General features: G+C 41.0%; 1 protein-coding gene across 4 annotated transcripts in view; it reads right to left on the reverse strand.

The window, feature by feature from the left end:
* SDK1 (sidekick cell adhesion molecule 1) overlaps positions 1-25,087 on the reverse strand; it is a 360,337-nt gene that overhangs the window by 101,803 nt on the left and 233,447 nt on the right. For all 4 annotated transcript variants that reach the window (XM_072349300.1, XM_072349298.1, XM_072349299.1 and 1 more), the window contains 5 exons: positions 19,236-19,372; positions 12,472-12,619; positions 11,466-11,606; positions 8,214-8,395; positions 755-870 (listed from right to left, as the gene is read on the reverse strand). In XM_072349300.1, the coding sequence (XP_072205401.1) occupies positions 755-870; positions 8,214-8,395; positions 11,466-11,606; positions 12,472-12,619; positions 19,236-19,372 (724 nt within the window). The remainder of the gene's footprint in view (positions 1-754; positions 871-8,213; positions 8,396-11,465; positions 11,607-12,471; positions 12,620-19,235; positions 19,373-25,087) is intronic.

Genomic DNA, 25,087 nt, shown 5'->3' on the forward strand with positions numbered 1-25,087 from the left:
AACAAAACGCGCCCATCTTCCCTCATCCTGCTCTGCAATCACTGCAAGATTTCTCTTTGTTCTTTCTAAGAATGTTTTTAAACGCTTCCCAAATTATATCCCCGCTGCTGAACCGCTGGAGGAGTTTCTATTAAGCAGTCCTTCCTGAGAGACAGAAATAAAGCACTTGGCTCCCTCCTTAGCAAACACTCCACTGGTGAAAGGACCCACAAGTGCTCGGTGAAGCACTCTCTGCTCTGCGCGCTGTTAATAGATATTGCCAGCTGCCCCATCAACAAGGACGTGCGTGTCAATGCTGCTCCATCAAGCGTGATTAAAAATTTTACATTTTTACATCTCGGAAATCATCACAGTGAGATAGTTAAGACAAATATTTGGTGTGACATCTTGGTTCCTAATTAAATGAATGGGAGCTTTGCATTAGAGTAGATCAGAATCTCAGGGCTGATTTTCAGTGGCTCAGCGACGTGCTTCTTGTGCTGTTTGATATCAAACTGCTCTTTGGTTTGGAAATTGACAAAGTTATTAGAATGTTCAGCCTATGACATATTTCCCTCTCAGAACTCACATAAACCAGTGGAAGTCATATTAGAAGAAACAACTGCTCAGTTCTCTCTTTGTTTTGCTTCTGTAAGATATCCCTTAATATATACCATCACCTAGGATATTCATAGATTATTGGACTCAATTTCTAATCGTTAGGTACCACGACTGTTAAAGCAAACAAAGTTAAAGGAATCTTCCTTCTATTTACCTTGTATCCTTGGTTAATACCATTGATGAACTGCTGGGGTGGAGGGCTCCAGAAGAACTGGATGGTGGTGGAGTTCACGGCTTCCACCTGCACGTTCTGCGGCGGAGCTGTCGGCACTGCTCCCATCAGCAGAGAGGAAAAGTAAATCAAACAGAATGGCAGAGGGGTGAGGGAGCAAAAGAGAAAGATGAGCACAGAACCTATTCACTGCCACTTATGAGTCACTAAGTAATAACAACCTAGAGAAAAGGATGCACTTCTTGTGATAGGGCAACCAGCAATGATTTGGAAAGAGTGGTAATTGAGTTATTTCTCATGTTCTCTCAGAAATTCTTTCAAGGGGAGGGGTTGAAATGATTTCTGAGCTTATTACTCCACAATGAGTTTCGCATAAAGACTTGAGACAGAAGCTAGGTAACGATAGGTGAACATCTCTCTTTCAATTATCCATGACTGCACAGAGAAATGAAGCTACACCAAGAAATTTCTTCAGTCTTTTAATATCATGTAGTTCCCCGGCTCAAACCAGCAAACGGGATCAGCACAATCAAAATTCTAGTTCTAACTTATTACCTAGTGACAGGATCTGTTTGTTATTTATTGCTGCTTAAAAAATTAAGATGAGTCATATCACATGCAACAAAGATTTTTCTTGGGAATTGAAGATGTTTTCATTTTATCTTGGTAAGATAATCATTCATTTATATTGAATCTATTATGTATAATCTTGAACCAATGCAGCCTCAAATCTGCTAAAAGGTGCGTAAGCATTTCACGTCAAGTGTTTAATGAGCACGTCTCTCCAACACAAAGCAAAAAGAATGGAACGTAGAGGGAAACTGGCTTAAAAAAAAACCTCACAACAATCCCACCACATATTTTGCCATTTAACACAGTTTCTCTCTAAATACCTTCCAGACCATTCCTTCAGCTCATTACTTTACGATGCCATTTCCATAGTTCTCAGAGGAAGGAATACTAAGCCAGGTCTATTTTTCTGAAACTATCAAGCTTGTAGTAAGTTTAATAAGAAAGCTGCTACTTGAGTATTAAAACAGAAAAGTCCTTAGTATCCCTTGAATCCTAAAAAAAAATAAGTTTAATAAAGCTTCAAAAACATGGGTATTGACAGCCACGTACATTTGTATTCTATGAAAGAGTAACTACCCACAAGTGGTTCTGAAGCTCGAAAACTTTGTTCCTTTTGCTTCCGAGGGAAAATTTCTGCTAAAGCCCAATAACCCACTCTTCTCAAAAGTATCCGTAATTCCCACTGAGCAATGCTAGTTTGCTCCATACTTCTCAAAAACAGGTCACAAACTTTTAAAGCTTCAAAGTACTTTTGGAAGATGTATCTTTGTATGGAAGAGAAATGAAGACATTAACTTCAAAAATGTAAAAATGTCCCTTTGTCCACCAAAAGCTACACTTGTTTGAAGGAGACATAAAGGGCCGTTATTCTTAACTGGTGTACAAGGCATAGCAAGGCTGCAGCCAACAGAGCTGGGACAGTGTACAACTATCAAAGACATCCACGGCTTAGAAACATCAACTCAGAAGCCTGGAGAAATCCTTGAAGATGTCAGGTTTGAAAGAAGCCAAGAACATCCACTTCCATGCCCTGTGACACTAAAACTCCCTGACGACAAGTGGTTTGAAAATTTAGCCCTGCACATTTGTTCTTTTAAGCTCAGAAATGGCGTATGCTTTGGAATTGTCTTGCCCTAATTTAAAGCTTGGTGTCACCATTTATGAACTACGCTTAATTATTGAGCTCTAAAAAACAAATTGATCTGATACTACTTTAATTTTTCATTAAAATGTAGGCCCTATTTCCTGCCATGTATCATAATTCCTTATGTGCCTTTGGAAGGTTGTAATAATCTTATCAACCCACGGACATCATAAAGTTTTTGTACTTAAGAGATTCACCATATCATCCTGAAATACAGCCGTCTATATTAAAGCCAATATAGAGTCATAATGAGTTGCTTCAGCTTCGTTCTCCTGCTAATGTATTTTCACTTATCCAGGTTCTTTGATGAACCTGTTTATTACGAGAGCTACTAAATGTGCTTCAATTTGCTCATGTTCAATAGTTTGTATAATCGGTAGTGTAAGAATTCTTAAAAAATCAAAATTCATTCTTGCCTACATATTGGAATATTCTGATTTTGTAGCCACCAGAGATTTGTTATTGAAGAAGAAAATTGTATAAGAAACCTCTGAGTTTGCTTGTTATCAGAAAGTCATCTGGATATCATTGCTAATTTCATCTCCTTCTGTCCTGCAGGGTAAATCAGCTGAGGATTCTCCCCTTGACTCACTCCTCTCCCTTCTGTTGAACACCATCACTCTACTTGGCTACGCTGATCTTGTGATACAGAAAAACTGTTGTTTATACCTCACCCCATAAGCTGTTAAACAACAGCCCCACTCAGAGAAATACAGAACCTGGCAGTGGGAGGAAGATCCACTGATAGCCCTTGCTGTAGCACACCATGCAAATAGCCAGATAAGCACCTTAGGATAGGTTTACTACACTTTTGGAAATGTGGATAACCACATGTGCTAATTATTTCTTTTAATGAGTGAAATATCTTTCTTTCATTAGGAGGTAATTCTCTGAAATGAGAATAAATCATCACAGCACAAAGAGAACCTGCTATGATAAGAGAAATCATGAACAGAAAACCTGAACGCTTCAGAATGCTGGAAACTATGAGTTACATTACAATTCATCTTCAGAATCTTTATTGAATTATCAACATCTGCATCAAAACGAATGCATTTAAAAGATGGAAAGAACGTGGTCTATCTAATACGCATAAGCTTAATTATACTGCAGATGTGATATAATACATTTTTATATTCTAATCAGTAAAATATTGGCGTTGCGACCTCAAATTTGCTTCAAAGTGACAGCATGAAGTTCTCCTTTTATGTTCTGACCCTAAAGGCTTCCTCAGGTATCTGAACAGTTTTGCATTAAAAAAGGAAAAAAGTTTGAGAGAAGCTAAACCAGCGCCGACCTCCCGATCGGTTCAGAACTCAGACACCTTTCCCAGGTCACAGCCAGCACCTTGCTGAACCTGCAGCTGGCCCCATAAAACATTTCCCAACTTGGCACTGGATAGCTATCCTCATCCTACAAGTTTCTTGTTGTCAGGCAGTCCAGGAGCTACTGATGTCAAATAGCTGTTTCAAAAGTAATCCCCAAGCATTTACGTGCTCGGTTTTTAAATCTCCTTCACGAATTTTGCAAGCATTCCTAAACCATCTCACGCCGGAGACCCATCTGGGAGTCATCTTGGAACTGCAGATCAAATTGGTCAGACAAAACCAACTGTTACTTTCTTCCCTATAAAGTTCATACTGTTGGAAATTTGTTAAGAGCTCAGCTCCGGGGACTGCAAGTTAATGTGCAGCATTCTAAGCAGAAAAGGTCATGGAAGCACTCTAGATAAAAGCCATTAAAAGGGTTTGGCTGACGGGATAATTGAGAGAAGAGAAGGCAATCAGGGTAAGCATGTGTACATGTAATTATTCTGTCTGTAGCTGTGTGAAAGTAGCATGTAAACCTTGCACAGATTCCCACAGCAAAACTGCAGGTCTTAAATACGGATCTCTGACAAAGGCCAGGAGAGGTCTCCTGCTCCTCCCAACCTCCTGACCTCTGGGCTGGCAGCTTCCATGTCTCAGCACAGCAGGTTCAGGGAGCTGCAGGTTTTCTCTGTGTGAGGATTCGGCTCTTTCAGTGCACTGGGAGCTGTGGGGAGAGTTCTTCTTGCAAAGCCTCTTTCCCTGCCCACCTTCCACTAAGCCGTGCTGTGTTCTGAGCAGCAGCAGGTGCATGGACACAGGGGTCTCTGCTCTCCTGCATGTGCCAACGTGTGAAATTCAGAAGTGCAAGGTTTGGCACTAACTGCTAATTTCATGGCACTTGTAAAGCCATTAAGAGCAACGGAAAGAAGGAGCTGGCAAATGACACCTAACAGTGATAAAACTGAGAGCTACAAAATCCTGATGCTACGGCTCTGACCTCCTTCTGCACAGCAGCAGCCAAACCCAAACCAGCATCCATGGATGCTTCATGCCTGTTGGTGAGGTGAGTTCATCACATGAAGACCTGGTGAGAAACTCTGGGGGAAAATGAAAGGAAAGCTTAGGGAAAAGTCTATTATCTTTTGCCCAGACTTTCCTGGCCTTTCAAGGTGTCCATGTACAGCGCAGTAGGGAAATAAAACCACATCAAAATGACACATTAAGACTTACAAATGTGATAAGGACATAAGAATGGCTTTGGGATGTTCACCAACAGAAAATGTATCAGCTAAAGTAGACAAAAAAAAGAAGGCTAATTCCAATGCATGGAGTCTAATGAAAGCTCTAATTACACACCTTGCCTTGGCTAAATCTGAGAGAGATTTTCACAGAGAGAGAAGCTTAAAAGTATTCATGGCAGTGAGATAAAAGGGATAGCCCCAAAGTAAAAGATGGAAGATTGCTTTCTCAAATCAGCCTGTAGGAAATGCTAAACAGGGCCAACAGTACTGAGCAGAAACAACATCACTGCCATACAGAAAGACATTTGTACACCTCACAAAGCCACTCATATGAAAAGATATTGGAAAACTTCAGTTTTTCATATGGCAATGAAAAGTCCTGCGGGACACTGTTTAAATAAGTAAAATTTGCCCTATGCGGAAGGCTGGCCCAAATCCCTGTGAAAAGTAACATCAAAGTAAGGAACAGCTGGAGAAGCTCTGATGAAGGAAGACCTATATACACAGAGCATCAAAGGATTACGCTGAATATCACTCTGAAAAGACTTTCAAGATTTAGAGACAGTCAAACTGCCTGACCCCGGTGCTCGGCAGTTCAGTGCTTTGGCAGTAAGTCTTGCTGACATTTTATCTAGCTGACATTACGTGCCAGTCTCACTACAAGTTTAGATCATCTTTCAGCATCTTGCAAGTTTGGCTGCATTGCAGAGGCTGGAAATATTTGACGAGCTTTGAGTAGCTGATTAGTTATCAGTGGCTAACACAATGCCAGAGGGCTAATAAGGGATTAATGGAGCAGGTTCTGGTATAAATCCACGGCTTGTATGGCCAGTCAATATTCTTCCCGACAAAGATGCCGATGTGCTGATCTGCTCCTGCCAATGGGGTGATCAGCTCCCAGTGCTCATTTCCTGCCAGGCTCTGACTGCGGAGCACGTTTGATTAATACGAGGTATTTCAGGTATTTTTCATCAGCGGACAGACAGGTTCTTGCCTGCTTGGCTCACATCGTTTAATGCATGTCAGAATAGAGGTGGTGGTGGTCATAGCAGGAGAGAGGGATGGATGGGAGTGTGTGTCTTTGACATTTATCTCGGCTCATATTAAAATCAGAGTGTGATTTACAGGGCAGTTTCACACATGGCTTTTCGTACTCCTGCTGGTTTGGTTCGGGAAGGACATTCTAGAGCAAGAAAACACTGTTTTCTCCTGTCATTTCCCAACTGCAGGAAAGATAAATGAGCAGGGTTTTGGACAGCAGCGCGTTACTTATGGAATCTTTATATTAATCCAATTTCCAACTACACCCAACTCTAGCTACCCTCCCTTCTTTTTTGATTCTAAATGTAAAAAGAATTCAGGCTCTTTTTGGAGCAGACTTCAGTGATTTGCACAGAAATCCAGTAAGGCATCTATTAGGAGATGACAGCTTCCAGCATCCATGAAGTAATTATGTAGTGCTGTTATTAAGTGCAGTTATAAAAAAAAATAAGAAGTAACCAGTTTTTCATCTATGTCTGCCCACCGTTGAATAGCTACAAACTACACCAAGACAACCAAGCCACCGCATGTAGTCCTGCAGTATAAACACTCCCAATAGTTAATACGGATGCAGGACTGATTTCTCTTAATTTATAACAGTGGATTTGTACCATTATAAATGACAATAGACAGCCAATCAATAAGGGATGATGATAACAGCACATAATATCAGGGGAAATTAGAGTCAGCTGCAGGGTTTAAGAAAAAAAGAGTGTGAAGCCCAAACCTGAATCTTAACAGATGGAACGTTAAGGTGATACGATAGCTTAAAATGTCCAAATAAACAAAGTAATGAGTTGCAAGCATATTCACAACATAGATTCAAATTCTGCGTGCAAACAAATTCTCAGTGGAGAATAGTGGGATACAAAACATTAATCCTGGCTGTAAAGAGAAGGAATTTTTAAAATAGCATTTCAAGGTCTGCCATAAATACTTCTAGAAAGATGTTGAGTGCGTCTAGACTCCTCTAAACTACGAGGGCTGAGATGCCCTAAGACAAAATACAGACAGATTCCTCTTTTAATTGTTGCGGTTAATTAGTATTGCATGCAAATAATCTTTTCTTAAAAGATCTCCCAACAACTCAAGATGCATCTAATCATGTTCTAATGAACTCCTAGTAACAATTAACAAACAACTACGTAATCGTCACTGATTATAAATCAACTGATGCTCTGGAAAACTGCAAGCTTTTAAAATAGTTTAATCGTTTTATGACCAATAACGTAGAGACCATGTACTGCCCAGTGCTCAGAATCCAGCACAATCCTCTAATTATGGGAATATAAGAAGGCTTTAAGGGCCTGGTACTTAATTATCCTACAGATTTTTATACCAATCTAGAGGTGTAAACATGCCTTACACTGGTTGTAAAAAGTAATTACATATCCTATTTTGAATGTAATTTATACCCTTCTTAGGGCACTTACCAGAAAGGTATGGAAGGGCTGTAACATAAAAATCAGGGCTTTAAAGATCATTTTATCTTCCTTTGCAAATGTCTGCACCATTCCCAAAGTGCTACAAAACATGCTTTCTACACAGGCTCTATTTCTCTTTCTCTACCGTTCCCTTAAAGTTTAGCCCATATTTCTAAAGCGAGCTACTCTGTGATCATCAGAACTAATGGCGTAGGTTTGCTCTCTGCTTGTCTCAAGTATTGCCTGTGTGGCATATTGCGTATCTTGACCACCATAAACCCAATTCTCTGCCATATTCTTTACGCCTCCCCTACAGGAGGAGCCTCTGCCCCTGCATGCCACGTGTCCTATAAATCCATTCCACAGACCACAGCTCTCTCCAGCATCTCTATTTATAACTTGAGCTGCAGATGATTCTGACCTGCAAGTGTGCTAAGATGTCATCACGAAGGTCAGGAAAAATAGATAAATTCTGAGCTCATGCACAGCTTTTTCTAAAAAAAGGGTAGCAGCAGGGTCTTATTTTGTTTCTGCTTAGGCACTTGAATTTGTGTTTCCTACTTTCTTTCTTTGTCCCCAAAACCGCCTACTGGATTTGACTGAACTGACCATTCATTTACCAGTTGTTAGCTGAGACTACCATCTTCTCCCTAGGAAAATATACATTAAACTGTGACAATAAAGGATGTCTTGTTCTGATTTGCTCACCTCCCTGCAGAGTGTATTCAGTCACAGGTCTGCTGAAGGCTCCCAGCCCAGCTCCATTGTAAGATGCCACCTGGATTTCATACTGGGTCCAAATGATCAGGTCTGTCACTAAGCAGTAGTTAATTTCTGCACCGGTGATGTTTTTGTACTGGTATTCTCCAGGGAGGCCGGCCAGACGATATCTATCATATGGGAAGAAAAACTTGCAGTTAATTGGTTGATATCAATTATAGAAAATATCCTGACTAACAAAATAGCTTCCTTTGTGAACAGGTAATATCCTCGCTTTTACAGTAGAATTATACAAAGAATAATGAAAACTAATGAGAAACAACAGAGTAACTCCTGATAAGATCACATCTTGTTTGACTGCCGCAGTATTTATAAGCTGATCTCGCTGAGATTACACACACAGGGCTAAACAAAATGGGTACTTTATCCTACTTTATGGCTGCAGAAAAATTACAGCTTTTTAAATGTGGCTTGTCTAGTAAAACCTGTGATTTAGTAGGAAAAATTGCCCAGATGTGATTTTTATCAGGGTGCTGCTGTAAATCAGCTGGAGAAATGCTCTTTTCCTCCTCTGAAGTCTGAAAAGGAGAACTCAGAGGGCTCTGACCTTCGGGAGCTGCGGGCACTGCCATCTCTGCCTCCCACCTGGACTCACTTCATGGTGTAATATTAAATAAGGAGTGAATAAATTTGAGATTGAAGGACTGGTTAAGCATGGGGACTTCAGGAGGGCTGAACCAGGTAAAGGCGAGTGGTGCACACCCAGACAAACTCTTTGCTGATGCATGAGAAGCTGGAAAATGGAATATATTTTCCCCTGTAAAAACTGTATTACAGAAAACAGCCCTCTTGATGTGTCTCTTTAGGCCGAGAAAGTACAGAGAATAAATAAGCGATGAAAAACAAACAAACCTTGCAGATCTCTGAATGTGAACAACTCTGTGTGCTTTCCTTCCTTTGTTGAAATGGTACCATGGATGATTGTGATGTGCTAAACAGCACCAAACAGATTTTGTTCTAAAATCTTCCCCTAATGAGGTCAGCTCTTGATCACCGACCACCCCCTTCTCCTCTGTTGCAGAGGTCTGACTGTACTTTGTCATACTCAGCATCTGCGATCCTACAACTCCCTTCACGAAATACAAATGGAAATAAAGAAGTATCAGCTCTCAGCTGAGTTTATGGGATGCCTTTTTTCCTTTCTACTTTACACGACATCTACCTGTTCCTTTATTTGTCTCCTGCCAAGGCTGTACGCACCTTGGCAAAGCTGATTGTTGGCGCAGAGCTGTTTTGTCTCACACCCAGCAGACAAGGTGCAGAGTGCTCCTGTGATTTAATCTATTGTGCTGTTAGCATGGCACTCCCCTAAATGCAATACTGCCAGGGAGAAAAAGGGCAGAGAAAGAAGGCCAGTTCAGAAATGTCATGTCTTCATGATTTTTCTCACCGCGGACTTTGATGTATACTCTATGTGACTTGTGCAGTGCACCTTCACTTTTAAAGATCAGGTGTTCCATCAATTTAGTATCTTCAGTGTCAGGTCTCTGGGATGCACGGTGGTGTATCCCAGTTCTATAGAAATCAGTGCAGGAAGACCTTTCTTCAGTGCACATATTGCTGCAGCCAAACATTCTGACTTGGGAGAACAGCTTGGTTTATTACCTGGGACAGCTGTGCTTTTATATGATAATCTTAAATTCCTTTTGAATAAATGCTTTTGCTGCTCTGTGATCTAGACAAAGTGTGTAGACATCAAAAATGTCCACAGATTGAGCACAATGAATATGATCACTCCCTATTAAAATGGAAAGAGATGTTATAGAGAGGACTGTTATTATGCTAATCACAGTTGTAGAAAACACTTAGGCTAAACATGACTGAAAACGCTATACAGACTAAGTGGAGCAGATTGCCAGAAGCGGGAGGCTACAGGATTGCTTTTGACCTAGTGCTGAGATTGGTTCAGACACACCAGGAGTAGTTTAGGAGTTAATCCCACCATCCAGTAGGCTGGTTTGAATGAAAGAACTGTACAAACAACATTGTATCCTATGCAAAGGGGTACCCAGCTCTCATGAAAGGATTTAGCTAAGGGCAGAAGCAGAAGCATCATTTCCCACCTGTCAGTGATGACTGGCACTGCTTTCAAACTGAGCCCAGATCTTAAAACCACAGCATTCCTTCCAGTGGCTCACCACTGTCAACGGCTCAGTACAGGTGACAGGGAGATTAACCATCATCTTCAGCTCTGCCTATAGAGTTAAGGAACTTTCCAGCTCTATTTTGGGAACTCACCAACATTCCAGCACCAGAAAACAATTTCCACCCATGCCAGAAAAAGCAGGAGCACAGTGCAAACAGGAGACTCGCATTTATACTGTAGCATTTAGTTAAACTTTTAATAGATCTGGAAGATCCTAAGTTAAAAATATCAGCAACCTGCTTGCAATAGGCTATAAGCATCAGCAGGAAATATGTCAGTGGGGGTGCAATACTTGTGTGTTTCCCACAAAAATTCTGATTTAAATAGTGCTTCCCTTATGAAAGGGATGGGCCCAGCTGGCCGCTAACATTGCAGGAAACGTAGAAAGCCAAACAATCCAGTAAGCTGTAGATGAATTGGGCAGGAGTGAATAACTGAGTCTTAAACAATAAGAAAATGGAAGTGCTCAGCAAAGTCTCTCGGTGTGGCAGCACCCTTTCCTAAAAATAAATCCTCTGTAAGCAAAAGACTGAATGATTCCCGGTTACCTGTCTGAATCTGTTTCTCTTTAATACAGCTGAGACTGAAAGAAGCTCACTCAATTGACCGATTTTCAAAACCAAATCAAGATCTGCCACAAAGCATTTGACCTCTCATTTCCCCTCTCCATTTTGTTTGGCACAAAACTGATAGTTATTGATTCTATCCTTGCTCTTCCATCGTGTAGGAGTCCTTTGTTTGTTGTGCCTTTGGTATGGTAACAAAGCTCTCGAGCAGTAAGCTGAGGTTGTAATATGCACAAATACATCTGCAATGCACAGGCTGCACTGTACCAACTACCCGTGTAAACATTTTCTCATAATTAGTGCTCCACTTCACTTTGAAAGTGGGAAAAAGTTATCTGGATGCTGAGAGTCTCCATAGGAAACTAACGCACACAGCAGGCTCACCCAGAGCCTGACTCACACCATTAGGAGCTCCCTCATGCACACACGAGCCTAGTTCTAGACTTTGGAAGGAAGAAAAATACTCACCTTAGGATGTACCCATGCAGAACTCCGTTATGTTCGCTTTCAGGAGGAGGCTGCCACTGGACCATGATGGACTGATTGGTGCGCCCACTGGCCACGATGTTTTTAGGTGGAGCACTGGGTGGCTCCTCAGGTAGCATCAACCTGAATGCAAAAGAATGTGGCAGAGGTGGGTGTCAAGATGAAGGATATAGAACATTTCTATTTCACGGATCCAACTCCAAGTGAACCCGTTTCGTTTATCAGAGTCTGATGACTAGAAAGAAATATAATGCTTATCAAACTGCTGAAGACATGCATGAAATAGTTACAACAAATCAACATAATAAGAAATCAGTTAAGCAAGTAGTAAGACAGACAGCTGAGGTAACCTTGTTCTCTCTGAATCACCCAGGCTTCTACAAGTCTTTAAAAAGATTACAAGCCTGAATGAGCCAGAGCTCAGGTCCAGTATCTGTGACTCCTTCCAAATTGTTTCTTTCAGCTCTTTCAATATTTTTCATATCAAATTCCTACATTTTGAAAAAGCCATTTATAGTTCAGCTGCTCTGCAATTCAAGCTCACAGCAAGCTCTGGTTCACAGAGCTTGGAAGGGGGGATGCATTTGAAACTACATTTGATGAAGCTATCCTTCTATGTCACATCTGGGTGAATTCCAGAAGTAACATTGCAATGATTGGGTGAAAGCTGTACTCCTTGCACGGCTAACTGCAGTGACTTAACACAATAGGAATAAAAATATTTTGCTTGCACATACACCTATTTGACCACCTTCCAGGATTCTGTTCACTGAAACACGAGGGCACCTCTCCCATCATGTGCTGGTTTCCTGCATCGCCTAATTGCCAATTCACCAATTACTAACAGCTGCAGAGCACTCTCCAGAGACCCGGGTAATGGTAACTGCTCTGCTCCTTGGTTACTGTGCAGAAGATAATCTTATTTTATTCTCTCACAAACAACATTTTTTTCTCCCATACAGTATGCAGGTGTTTATTTTTGCTGTACCTGCTGGTCTCGGAGCTGTACTGGCCTCTTCCCACCTGGTTAACTGCACACACCCTGAACTGGTAGGTTCGGGCTGGGGTGAGTCCACTCACAGTGACACTGGTCATCTTTGGGTCCAGATTTGATAGATGAACCTTCCAGGGAGAATCTGTTGGAAGAAGGAACATTTGAAATTAGTGGAAGCGCTTGTTGAAAGCTCTGCAGAAGGGAAGACGTGTCTGTGACTGCACGGGGCTCCCTGTGCTTGTTTTCCTCGGAGAAACTTTACCAAGAAATTTCTTTCCAGCAAAAGAAACGTTCCTGTCAGCCCACACGGTTATGCAGATTGCACATTTGTCTACTGGAAAGTGATGCTGCACATGTCATGGCATAATAAATAAAAACTATATTCATTAACATTTTAATAAAAGAGGAAACAAGCATGATAAAGACAGATGGGCTGTGTATTTCACAACCCATCTGTTTGGCAGGCCATTACAACACCACACCCATGAGTGGCTCTGGTGGAAGGTCTGTAATGAAATTCGCAGGCAGTTTGGAATAGCTTTCTACCCAGCTTGCAAGCAGGTGTAGAAGCGTGATGTTCTCTGCCAAATCAGCCCTTCACTGTAAGACCTGAGAAAGCTTCTACTTCAGATTCTCCATGTTTTATTCTTCTTCCAGTACAAGGCATTCCATCTCATCATTTCCTAGGAAGGCTCCCTGGTATAAACAGCCCCAATAGTACTATAAAACCTTTGCTGTCAGTTCAGATACTTCACACGCTGAGCTCCTCTGATGCCCAAACTGTATTTTCAAGTTTTCAAACAGGTCAGAAATTAAGCATGTTGAAAATTAAATATCCTGACTTCTTTTCTTCCCAGCCTGATGGTATAAATTCTCCCCAAAGTCGTGACTGAAGCACTGAAGGAGACGTGACATTTGGTTTGTGTTGCAACAGTACAGCAATGGAAGCAGCCAACTTAAAGATTTGTTCAGTTTTTAAATAATACCAGCTGTTTTCAGGCTCCCTGCTCAAAATCACAAATACTTCTGGAAATGATTGAGGAGCTAGCTGTAGATTTTGGCAATGTATCTGTGCATGCTGCTCATCAGAAGTGCACTGCTGCTCCTGGCAGGTCACCTCCATGTCTGCCTGAAAAGGAAGATGAGACGTCCCAAATGTGAAAGGAAAACTTCACACCAAGATGTAAACCACTAATTCAGTGTTTTTCTGGCAGATTCCTTAGCAAGTTTAAGTCCACTGGGGTGTTGATGCCTGTTGGGCTCTGCATCTTCAAATGATTCGGAATATATTTATTCCAGTAATGGCTTTCTGAGAACAAAGTCTTTTTTAACAAGAAAACTGACACAGCAGAATACTGGGAATGCTGAAGAGGGACATTTGCACAGCAGTCAGGTTCCATCACTGCCAGCTGTTGATGATTTGCCATCAGGCGCTTCTGCTGCAAGGTCTGGATGTCGATGGGTCTTAGTGCAGTGCTGGGCTCTGTTTACAAAGCACTCAAAGGATGGATACCTGCATTAGTTTGGTGCACCTTCGTTCCTTCCTTTTTGATCAAGTTTCTTTTGAGGCTTTGCAAACAACTGTTCACACTGTGACATCCAGAGAGCAGGTACCCGATCAAGATAAGGCAACGTTCAGCCATGGCTGACTTAGTAAGTTGCCTGAAGCAGCAGCATGAGGAAAAGGGAAGAACAGACAACTATAAGAAAGCGAAATACCCTTGTATGAGCCCTTGGGTAGTGGTCCATTTCCTACAGCAAATCAGTTCCATTTGTTAACTGCTAGTGTAAACACCACCTGAGAGTGCTTAACCCAAGCAGCTCAATGCAGTGAGCAGTTTGATTCAACAATAGGGCCTATTAATCTCCTCAGCACCTTGGGGCTCTGCTCTGTTTATATGCTGCATCTGTAGAATACTTTATTTATTCTTTTTCCTCTCCTGGTGGAAGATAAAAGATCTGGCAGGAAGAGAGATTAAACTGAAAACTAATACAAACGAACCCTATTCATCTCTTGGGCACTCTGACTCCTATAGGGAAGAGGTTTGGAGGAGATTCGCTTGCTCCTGGAGCAGTGGATACAGGAACTGTGCAGAGTACCTTTAAAATTTAAATGTCTTTTTGTCTTTTCTTTTTTTTTTTGGGCAATCAGTCAATAAACTAAATATTTAGAGAGGCCGTTCCCCCTCCTTAAACAGAGAACGAAGCCTAGCACAGTACAGCAGTTTGTTTTAGTGCTGTAGTTCTGATGTTGGAAACCTTCCCTGAGCTTTTCAGCACTGACTCCCATCTCCTGCAGGGATGGCTGTCACCTGCCTGTCCCAGGAAGCCTGGAGAAGTTCCACAGTGAGAGACTTGCCAGGTCAAACTAATAAATAAATCTCTGTTATATTGAACAGACCACGCTAATCCTTCATTTAACTTAAGCTGCCTAGAGTGTACTCTTGGCTTTGCTTGCTTGCTCTTCTGCTGTAATTGCCACTGTTTGAAAAACTTACGGCTAGTTGTCTATCTTCTTAAGGATATTGGGTATTCTGAATTAATGCCCATTGCCTCTCCAAGTTAATTTCTAGGAAACCAAGAATCTCACAGGCTACTCTTGAGCATACAATGCAATTTCTGGCTTTGTAGAAACAACCTGTTCTGTTAAGAAGTTTTGGATGCACTCGCAATATATATGTTTGATAGCACTGGTGATTCACCAAGAGGCATTTCTTTGACGTTTCCCTGTCTACCTCATGATTCTTGCACTGACTGCAAGTTCCTCAAAAATCATTTCTGTTTGCTATTGCAGATCACATCTACTGCAGAAATCTAATTTTGTACAGCTTTGGAGTGCATTTCCATCTCTTTTCTTCTCCAGGGGTTTAGCATAGACAGAACCATTGCAATTTACCACACTACTGGAGTTTACCGAATCCGTCTTTTGTGACAAAATGATATTGCAAAGAGTTCAAACAAAAACAAAGTTTTTCATCCTTCCTTTGGTAAGACTTCAACAAAGTTTACCATTGCCCTGAGAAAAAGTATCTTTCAGCACTATCACATACGGATCTGAGTCATGTTTGTAAGAAAACAGCATTGTTTTGCCAAGATTTATCCCTGTGTTCAACTTTTATCATTTCAATATCTGCACTAAGTTCAGCAAGACAATTCATGAGCTCGAAGTGAAGCATCTGCAGATGCTGTTTATAGGAGCTTTAATTATCTCCTCATTGGCGTGATGTGATGAATCTGAGTTGTATGATTACATTGCACAGATAGCCCAGAATATAATATATCAGAAATGTATTTTAATGTTAACTACACTTGACAGGATTCTCTAAGTATTAATTTGTTCAGATAAAAAATTGGTCGGAATAATTTTTGATTAATCTCTGGAATTTAAACTCCTTCCAACTCCATGAGGATACCTCATAGGGATTCCTAGGAACGCTGCAACAGGGGTTAAAGAGGTGGTGAAACATCCAAGAATCACGTTAGCGCAAATAACAGCAACGCATGCTACAATTCATTTGAAAATCTTATTTGAAATGAAGGTTCACATTCCTGGCTCTGTGTGGGCAGAATAGTTAATGACTGTGTTTCCCTGGAAGTGTGCTTTTCAAATTAGATTATAAATTTGCCCCCAAATGTTTAAGGCCATATGCCTCAAATCACCCACAGACACAGCCTACTGCGAATACTTGTAATTTGAGAATTATTACGTTATGCCAAATACATTCATTTTAAAAATTAGGTGACTTGGTGACTGGAATCGTTCATATTTCCAGCTATTTATGCATGCGATCTGCCGCTGTTTTTTTCCTCTAATTAAAAGAAGGTTTTTATATCTCTTTACTGAATTGATATTAATGAAAAGGATTTCTAATCCATGCCAGGTGGAGTGACACGCCTCTCTCTAATGTAGCTGGTAATTAGTCCTCTGAAATCTACACTCATTATTTTGAACCCTCTTCAGCAAGTCCTCTGAAACAGATACCGTTATTATGCATTCACTTACGGTGCGTGTTTCAAAATGCACAATGGATCCGGAAAGCTATTAGAAAATTATTTAAAGCAAAACTGCTCAAAGAACAAACAAAACTAGGCTACATTTTGGCATTTGTAACAGCAAAGCAAAACCCATGCATTAAAGCTCCACAGAACGAAGATCAATGCCTTCTATGCAGCTTTGCTAACTGGAAAATAAATCATAATTCTGATGACCCTCTCTAAGCTTTAAGATGTGTGAAAACAAAACGAGATTGGGATGTTCAGCATATTGCACTGCTGCTGACGGTGGAAGAGCTACAGCTATGAGCACATGAGCTCATGGAAGGCATACATTGAGTCCTTGACAGTTGTTCTTTCTGCAGCACAAAAGGGGCCAATGGAAAACCTGACAGAAGATTTTCTTTGGAAGGCAAAGAGAGATTCTGCACAGAATCAGACAAAAATTACACCTTCGTGAGATCAAATGTCTGCTTCATTCATGAATATCACCTGGGCTTGGGGGGGGGGAACATCACAGGACTAAGGAAAGAAACTGTTTTCCAAAGGAGTAGTAGGTTTGGAAACTAGATATTAACCATACGCTACCAAGATCACAATGACTCCAAACCAAACACCTGAAGAAAATAAAACAAAACAAGACACTGACAATATTCAGACATTACAGTCAGCTTTGCAAAGAGAAGTCACTGTTGATGTTGTTCCATCACTCTGTGGACAACCGTAAAGCTGAGCAATAACATATAAAATAAGAGAGCATAGTGAGAGTGGAATATTGAAGTGCTCGGATTCCTCCTAGTCCTGCCTCTATGGGTAACCAGTTAGAGACTGTGCATAAAAGCAAAGTAAATAAATGTAAAGACAAAAACCTCAAAGAAGAGCAAGGTCTAGAATACTTCTGGGAGTTCAGATGCTCAGACCACAACAAGCCTAGTCTGTGTTTGGTTTATGCAGCTGCAAGTCTGCTGAAGTACATATACCTATGATTTGTGATAATGAGACTCTCTCAGTGGTTGATTGCAGCGCCATCAGCCAAAATTATTGGATCTATCATGGAACAAGCGAGGGTTCACAGGATCCTGCAGAGCTCTGAGAGACTGCATAATTTCTGGAGCACTACTGTTGATTTTTGCTGAGCCTTCCACAAATTTCAGGAAACAAATTATAGCATTCTTGAAACGGCGGCACATCTACTCTATTTGTGTACTAGACCTGTAAGGCCTCATTGCTAACAAAGATGCTTAAAGACCTTCCAAATCTGACCTGAAGGCTGAGTGGGCTCTGTGATGCTTCCCAGTTAATGCAGCACAGCTCAGGACCCACGTGCATATCTCTGGCCAGCTCTGTGCTGTCTCCAGGCAAACGCAGCTCTGCTATCTTTGCATCATGTCCCCAGACTGAGAGTTGATTAACTTGTCTCTGTCAAAGTCACTGGGAGACACGAAACACTCAGGGCAATAACCCTGAGTGAAAGAACAGGCACAGGGAGTGAAAAATGCAGTTACTGGCCTATAGTCAATGTGAGGAGAGAGAAGAGGGATGATAAAACAGTTGGCAATGAAAAGGTGTAGTGGGGTGTGAGCTCAGAACACTGTGAATTTTCTGAGTCATTCGTTAAAAAAATAAATACATCCAGAACTGTGTTAAGGACAGCAATCCCAGATTCCAATGGGGATTTCCTTTACAAAACTGCACTTCTTGCAACAGATGTCAAGATCATCAGTTCTGGGACCTCTGTATCAGAAAAGTTATGCACTCCAGCCTGCAGAGCACACGGCTTGTATGTGATCTGAAGCTCAAGTTTCATCTCAATCTCTCTGTGTGGCAAAACAAAACGCTACTCTCTAGATAATAAGAAATCAGCACTGTTTCACATTCAGTTATGCAGCGGCTAATTTCCACATGTCAGAAAAAGTGATGCTCTTAATTTTTTCATCAAGAACCAATTGTTAGGCTTGGATTTCCAGCTCCTAGGGTGATAGAGATTAGAAAGTATAGCCAAGGTGACCGATTTCCATATAACCTCATCTTTCCATCAACTCCGAAAGAAGCATTTAGCAGTGTCCCTGAATAACCTTGCAAACAGAGCCAGAAAGGACGAGCCATGCAGCATGCCAAACCTGTGAGCAGCAGCGATTCACAGTGATCAGGTTTGCAAACTATGAAGGTTACAAACAAAGGTAAAATGTTTGTATGTTTCATGGTTCAGTATCCTCAGCCACCGACCTGAAAGAAGGTTCTAAAAGAACAACCTAGGGCAACTGGAGAAAGCGTATGAAGCCATATACAGACATAACAGCAGCTCCTATTGGCATCCGAGTTTGTTCCTATGACAGACCATCAATTCCTTATGCTATCAGACTGCCTGCACTTTTCAGGTGAAACTGGGGCTCTGAAAGCATCGGAGTACCTATGAGCAAAGAGCAGAGGACAACAGGAAAGAAATAAAATGTGACTCCTGCTATTTTACAGATGTCAAATAGAAGCGTGGAGCGATGAACTGATGTGCTTGAAGTCAGGCTGGCAATGCTGGAAGTGGAACCAAGGATTTCCTGTATACCAAATCCACTGTATCAGGTCTTTTCTTTTTTTCTGTGGTTGAAGTCTATCAGGGTGTTAACAGTTGAGTGTAATTCCCAGGACTTCCCTGTAAACTGTCCCTGATTTAGCAAATAACAGCAAGATTTTGTTGGCAGCTCTGGTAAAAGCTATGTCCGTAAGGCTAAATAATTAAGACAAATATGAGGTTGGGACACTTTACTCACTGTTCTCAGAGAGCTCGACCATGTAGTAGAGAACAGGGCTGTTTCCATCAAAAGGACGCACCCAGGAAAGCACCACGCTGCGGCTGTATGAGGAATTCAGGGTGGCCAGAAGATTCTGAGGGGAATGAGGCAGCTCGCTGTGAAGGGAAAGAGAAAGGAAGACAAAAAAAATGCACAGCAGAATCAATCTATATTTCATTCAGGACAGTTGTACAGGCAGCTAAAGGCACATGACATCAGACTTGTATGATGATAGATAGAAAGACATCTCTAAATTATTCACAATTTTGTCCTATTTGGGGGGAAAAAAACTCCACAACTTGTGCTGAAAGTCCCAAGGCTGATGCTTAGAAGAGCTAATAGAAATGTTGCTAAATGTGGAAGAGGCCAATCTTCATACTGTTTTTTGATTGAGACAAGTTGGTCAATAAATTTCCCTCTCACTTTTCCCCCCCCTTCTTACAGTGATGTCCTAGCAATGTGACAGCAGTAATACATATAAACAGTAAAACACATGGGAGATATGATTTAATGTGGAATTTTTCATACTCAAGGAAGCAGAAGACATTGACACTATCCATATAGAGCTACTAATCAAAATTACCATATGTATTCTTAGGCTACTGAACAGCTTGATTTACTCATGGATTCAGGCTTATCCTGTCATGGGTAGAATCTTTCCTTCTTATAATAAGGATTTTTTTGGAAGCACCCAACCAGAAAACGTAGAGAAAATGCCTGTAGAAACCCCATGGAAATACAAAATGAAACATTAAAAAATACAAATAAAACAGCAGCTCAATTAAAATGTGTAATTTCTCAACATAAAGGCAATTTATGGAACAATGTTTCATTTGGACTCATTTACTGAAAGTCAGGGGCTGCATGGTGCAGTGAGAAAACTCAATTCTGCTGCATCCCTTATGTGCTGAACTGCATCCAGTGATGAGTCCAACAGCCATTATATTAAAGCCTGACTCTCGCTCCTTCCATTCTGGCCTTTAGGAGGACAAGGACCCCCATCAGGAAAGGAAGAGCAAGAAGGACCAGTTTTTGCCTATTTAGCCCAGTGTTTCTTCCCAGTGGCAGCCTTTCCTCAGCGTGGGCTGCTCATCTGCTCCAACCAGAAAGCCACAAGCGGACTTTATACTCTTAATATTAAAAACAGTAATTTCACACTGTAATGTATCATGCTACTGAAGGCTTACAGTTATTTAAAAACCACAACTCCTTAGCCACTCACAAAAGTAAATACAGACTCTGGCTTTAAGCCAGAACAATGAATATGCTCTGGATTCAGGTTTGAGCTGGAAGATTGAGGAACGTAGAAGTGAGGAGTCAAAGAGTTGCAAGAGAAATGCACAGATGGAAAGCTCTCACTTCCCACCTCTCCCCAGGCTGGAAGGGCTCAGGTGCTCCATTCCTAGGTTTGAGCTTGAGACTCCACGGCTCCTCCCCTCTCATTTGATTTTAAGTGCCTAAGCAAATCAGAAGCATGGTCACCCCAGGCTCTTGGGGGCAGAGGATCTTGTTATTAATTACATTCAAGTGCTTGGTCAGGAAACCTTGATCTCTCCACTGATTACAAATTTAGGTATCACTTGGGTCAGGGCTGGCAGCATCCAGGCTTGCATTTTGATGCAGAAACAGCTGATATCTGGTCAGTTTGGGATAAGAGGAAACATCAGACACAGAGAAGAGCGTGAATTGGCTCAATAGATGCAAACTTTGAGCAGAGTGCTGCCAAGTTTTGGATATGCCAGCTTAGGGAAGAGGGGGACGTGAAAACAAAGCAGAAAGGCAGCTGGTCTGCAAGGCAAAATAGAAGAGAAAACCTGCCACATGAGAAGCATGGAGTGAAGTTTAAGATACGGCCATTTAAACAGGGACTACAGGCGTGTGCTCCTTAATTTTGAATGAAACATTAAATTATAATAAACACTAAACCTCTGCTATAACTTATCATCATGTCCCTGAGCAAGCTGGTTAGAAAAATGTTTTCGTGATTAAGTTGGCAAAGGAAATTACCGCAGGAGACTGAAACCTCTTGTTGTGACGGCTCAGAGAAGTTGCAGTCTCCACATCATTTATCACCAGGCCCAGTGGGATGAGCTCAGTGCTGGGCTGCGGCTCTGGCTCTTCTAGAAAGTAATGCTCACAGAGTGGAGGGATGGCCAGGAGGGAGCTGACTGCAAACCTGTTCCCTTGGAACTCCTCCTCCAACAATGGGGCAAACTGCTGGAATCTGCTGAGGATGTTCTCAGGGTGTGCATTTACTGGGCAATCTTGTTTTCCTGTATGTTTAGAAGGTCTGAACCAACAGTTGATTAGAAGACAGAGGCTACACTACAGAAGGAAGAGGCTACACGAGTGAAAGATCTCACGGATCAAACCTTTTCTCAAGGCACAAATAACAGAAGTCTTCAGGAGGAGAACAGACTTTCCCTTCCTCACACTTTTCAAAGCACAAATTCAGGTTAAACGTGGGTTGTGCTATTTTTTTTGTTGTTGACGATTTGTGTTTAGTTGATGATTCTGTTAGGCTGACCCAAAATGGCAATCTGTCAGCAATGTGATAGAAACAGGCGCTTCTGCTCACAGACTGGACAGCATGAGCTGCAGCAGCCAGACAGCACACCTATCTCCACTAATATTATATTCTTTACCCATATGTGTCCACACCAAACAGCAACAGATGGTGCTTACAGATTTAAATCCCCCAAGACAGACATTATAAGTGCCTAAGAAACACACCTGGACAGAAATAAATATTTAAAACTACAAAGACTTCCCAGCACAGACGTCTACGCTTCTCTCTGTAGTATACAAAAGCAGAGATTAATAAAGAGCAGCTCCTACTTTAGCAAGCACTTGCACACTGTTCCCCTCTCACTTGCTACTGCATACGTGGAACAGATGATAAATGAGATTTGTACCACCACCATGAATATTCACATTCCCCCAACAGATCATTGCTTCTTTCTTAGGAAGATTACTTTTTCTTGCTGCAAACATTCAAGAAGCCATTGTTAGGAAATAGTGATTTCAAGTCTTCATTACTGCTCAACTTCTCATACAGGGCACATAGCAGCCCTTGATCAGATGCTGGAAGCTAATGATCCAGCATTATCATCCTTTATTTATTTATTTTTCATTGAAGCCCCAAACAGGAAATATAGGCAGGTTATACATATCTTAAGGTCTCAGGCCTCTAATGCTGAAGAGCTGCATGGAGTCAAGTTTTCCCTGACTTACTTCCTATGATCGCCAAAACCATATCCAGACCCTTCTGAAATCTGTAATTGATAGATAAGCCCAGGGTTAATGGCACAGCCACCAAAGTGACCTGAGAGGTCTCTGACAAAGCAATTAAAATGGCAGATTTGCACGAAAAGAACATGAAGCCATTGTGACAACCTAGGAGAGAAGTATTCGCTACTTACAGATGATACATGTTCAAAACAGAAACTTGAACGTTTTGAGGCAGCTCATCACTGCCAGAGGGTAGCTGAAAAATTTACTCAGCAAACACATACAGTGTTTTACAAAATTAGCTAAAACAGACTATTTGCTACGGGAAATAAACCAGACACGGTTTGGAGAGATTTCTGAGAAAAAAAATGGTCCAACAGCAGGTAATTAGAGAGACTGTGACTGAAGAGAGGATTACTAAAAAGGCAAGGGAGATTAAACAAGTTTTCTTGTCAGTTTATAAAAAGCCCTGCTCCAACTTCGTAAATGACTTCCTAAATCAGGTCCCTCGTACAAGTTCTACTTGGGAGCAGGTGGTTCATCTGCTAGACCTGATAATTTGCTAAGAAGTTGAGGCAGGAAATCTAGCAAAGCTCTCAGCCTTGATGGCTTTGCTCATAAAAGTTTATAACATTTTAAATAAAGAAACACATCATGTGTTGCTCAGGACTTTCCAGTTTCTCTTGCAGAGGAACCCTCTCCAATTTTTAAACTCTGGAGGGATTGATTCCTGCAAAGCATCGATTAGTTTTGAGGATTTTTGTCTCTTGCACGCCTATAACAAGGTGGACTTTGGAAATTAAACACCTGCCAAACCCCAGAGCACACAGATTTGTTTCCTGCCTCATTCTGTCAGTCTCTGCAAGCTCAAGCCTACAGATGTCTTGGGAAAGGCTCTTGAATCTTATGCTTTATTTTCACTAAAAACACCAACATTTCTGATAGCCCTTTGATGAACAGATGATTGTATTTCCAAGTGTATATCTGGGTGGTACTTCTTTCTGAATATCAAGTGTATTTAGACTCAGCGGTAAACCTGATTTCTTGGATAACACCTCAACTGAGAGCCTGGAAAAAATAAATAGAAGATTTCTTTTTTAGTGACGAAGGAATAATGTACTTTCAAGTTTGACATCCTTCCTGCTTTCGGTGCCTGCTAAAAGGAAAAGAGATGAGCTCAGGGACATGGGACCATGTGAAGATAGGTTTGTAATGAGACATCATTTTCATTTGTTACTTCGCATTGTTCTCATTGATCTCGTTTAGTAACCAAGCTATTTGGAGGAAGCATCAATTACAAATATCTGGAAAAAAAAGCAACACCAGAATTCCTTTTTAAATGATTGACAAAGGCACTACTATGCATTCTTGGCAACACAGTGTGTTTTATTATAACTGGTTAGCTCACCTCTTCTGCCTTTGAAGAAGACAGAGTGATAATAGTTCTTTGGTGAAAGAGATCTGAAAGAAGATGAACTTGTTGCCAGGAATAAATTGCCTATTTTTATATTACATTGTCCTCTCCATATTTTTGAATAGAAAAAGAGCCTAAAAGATTTTACTCAATGTTGTGACATAACAGAGGCTTGTAAGGGGCTTTGATTTTCCAACAATGTAGCATTACCATACTTCTCAGTCACATTCATACAACAAAGACATCCCTTAGTATGGACTACAGAGGCAGATATTGAGCAGCAGGTATCATCAGGCACAGATAGTGGTAATTCTGAATATTTTATATATACAGAGAACCCTCAGGATATTCTGAGCTGGAAACTGCAGTGTTTCCTGTCAGGAGAGTGATACACTGTGATAACTCAGCTTATGTAGCTCCAGGAACAAACGTTATTTTCTCTGTATGTATTCATCCCATATAGTATTTGTAGGAACATAAAAGCGAGCTAAATGGAGTTAGCATGTTTCAGTACATACAATTATTTTCAGAATCTAATCTTATGAATTGGAAGAATGCAAGAGAAGCACAAGCTCATCATCTGCAAATGTTTCTGCATTTGCAGTTGAGAAGATCTACCAGCAGAGCAATAAATAACTAAGTAAAAAAAAAAACAACTAAAATCCATCTCTTACAGGAGAGAAACATCACTTGTGAATGTTTTACCTCGTGCAAATCAAATCAAGTGATGTACATGAAGAATAAACACATTTAGAGGGAAGACAAATGAATGAATAGAGTATCTTGACTAGCAATTAGTTTCTGTGCCCAAGTACCATCAGTGCAAAATTGATGAGCAGAGTAACCTTTGGCTGCACTTTAGCAAGTTCTTCATTAGTTTGCTGGCTTTCAGTTTCAAATACCTTATTTCTTCATAGGCATGCTGAGAAAAATGATCCATCCTGCTTGCACTACCAATGTATACCGTGCTAGAACTCTACTGTGCTATCAGTCTGTGTTCTTCTAGCAAGAAATGGTCCCTTTTTTTTCCCAAGCCTGTCTTCAAATAAGGGAAGAAAAAGGAGGAAAAAGTTCTCTTTCCTTTTTTTCCCACAGATTAGAAAACCAAACCACTCACAGATTGAATAACTGAAGGTCACCCTGAAGGTCAATGGTTTTGAATTGAATCAGCTTGAATAGAAATCAG

The sequence above is a fragment of the Excalfactoria chinensis genome, chromosome 14 (assembly GCF_039878825.1).
Source record: "Excalfactoria chinensis isolate bCotChi1 chromosome 14, bCotChi1.hap2, whole genome shotgun sequence".
NCBI classification, from domain to species: domain Eukaryota; kingdom Metazoa; phylum Chordata; class Aves; order Galliformes; family Phasianidae; genus Excalfactoria; species Excalfactoria chinensis.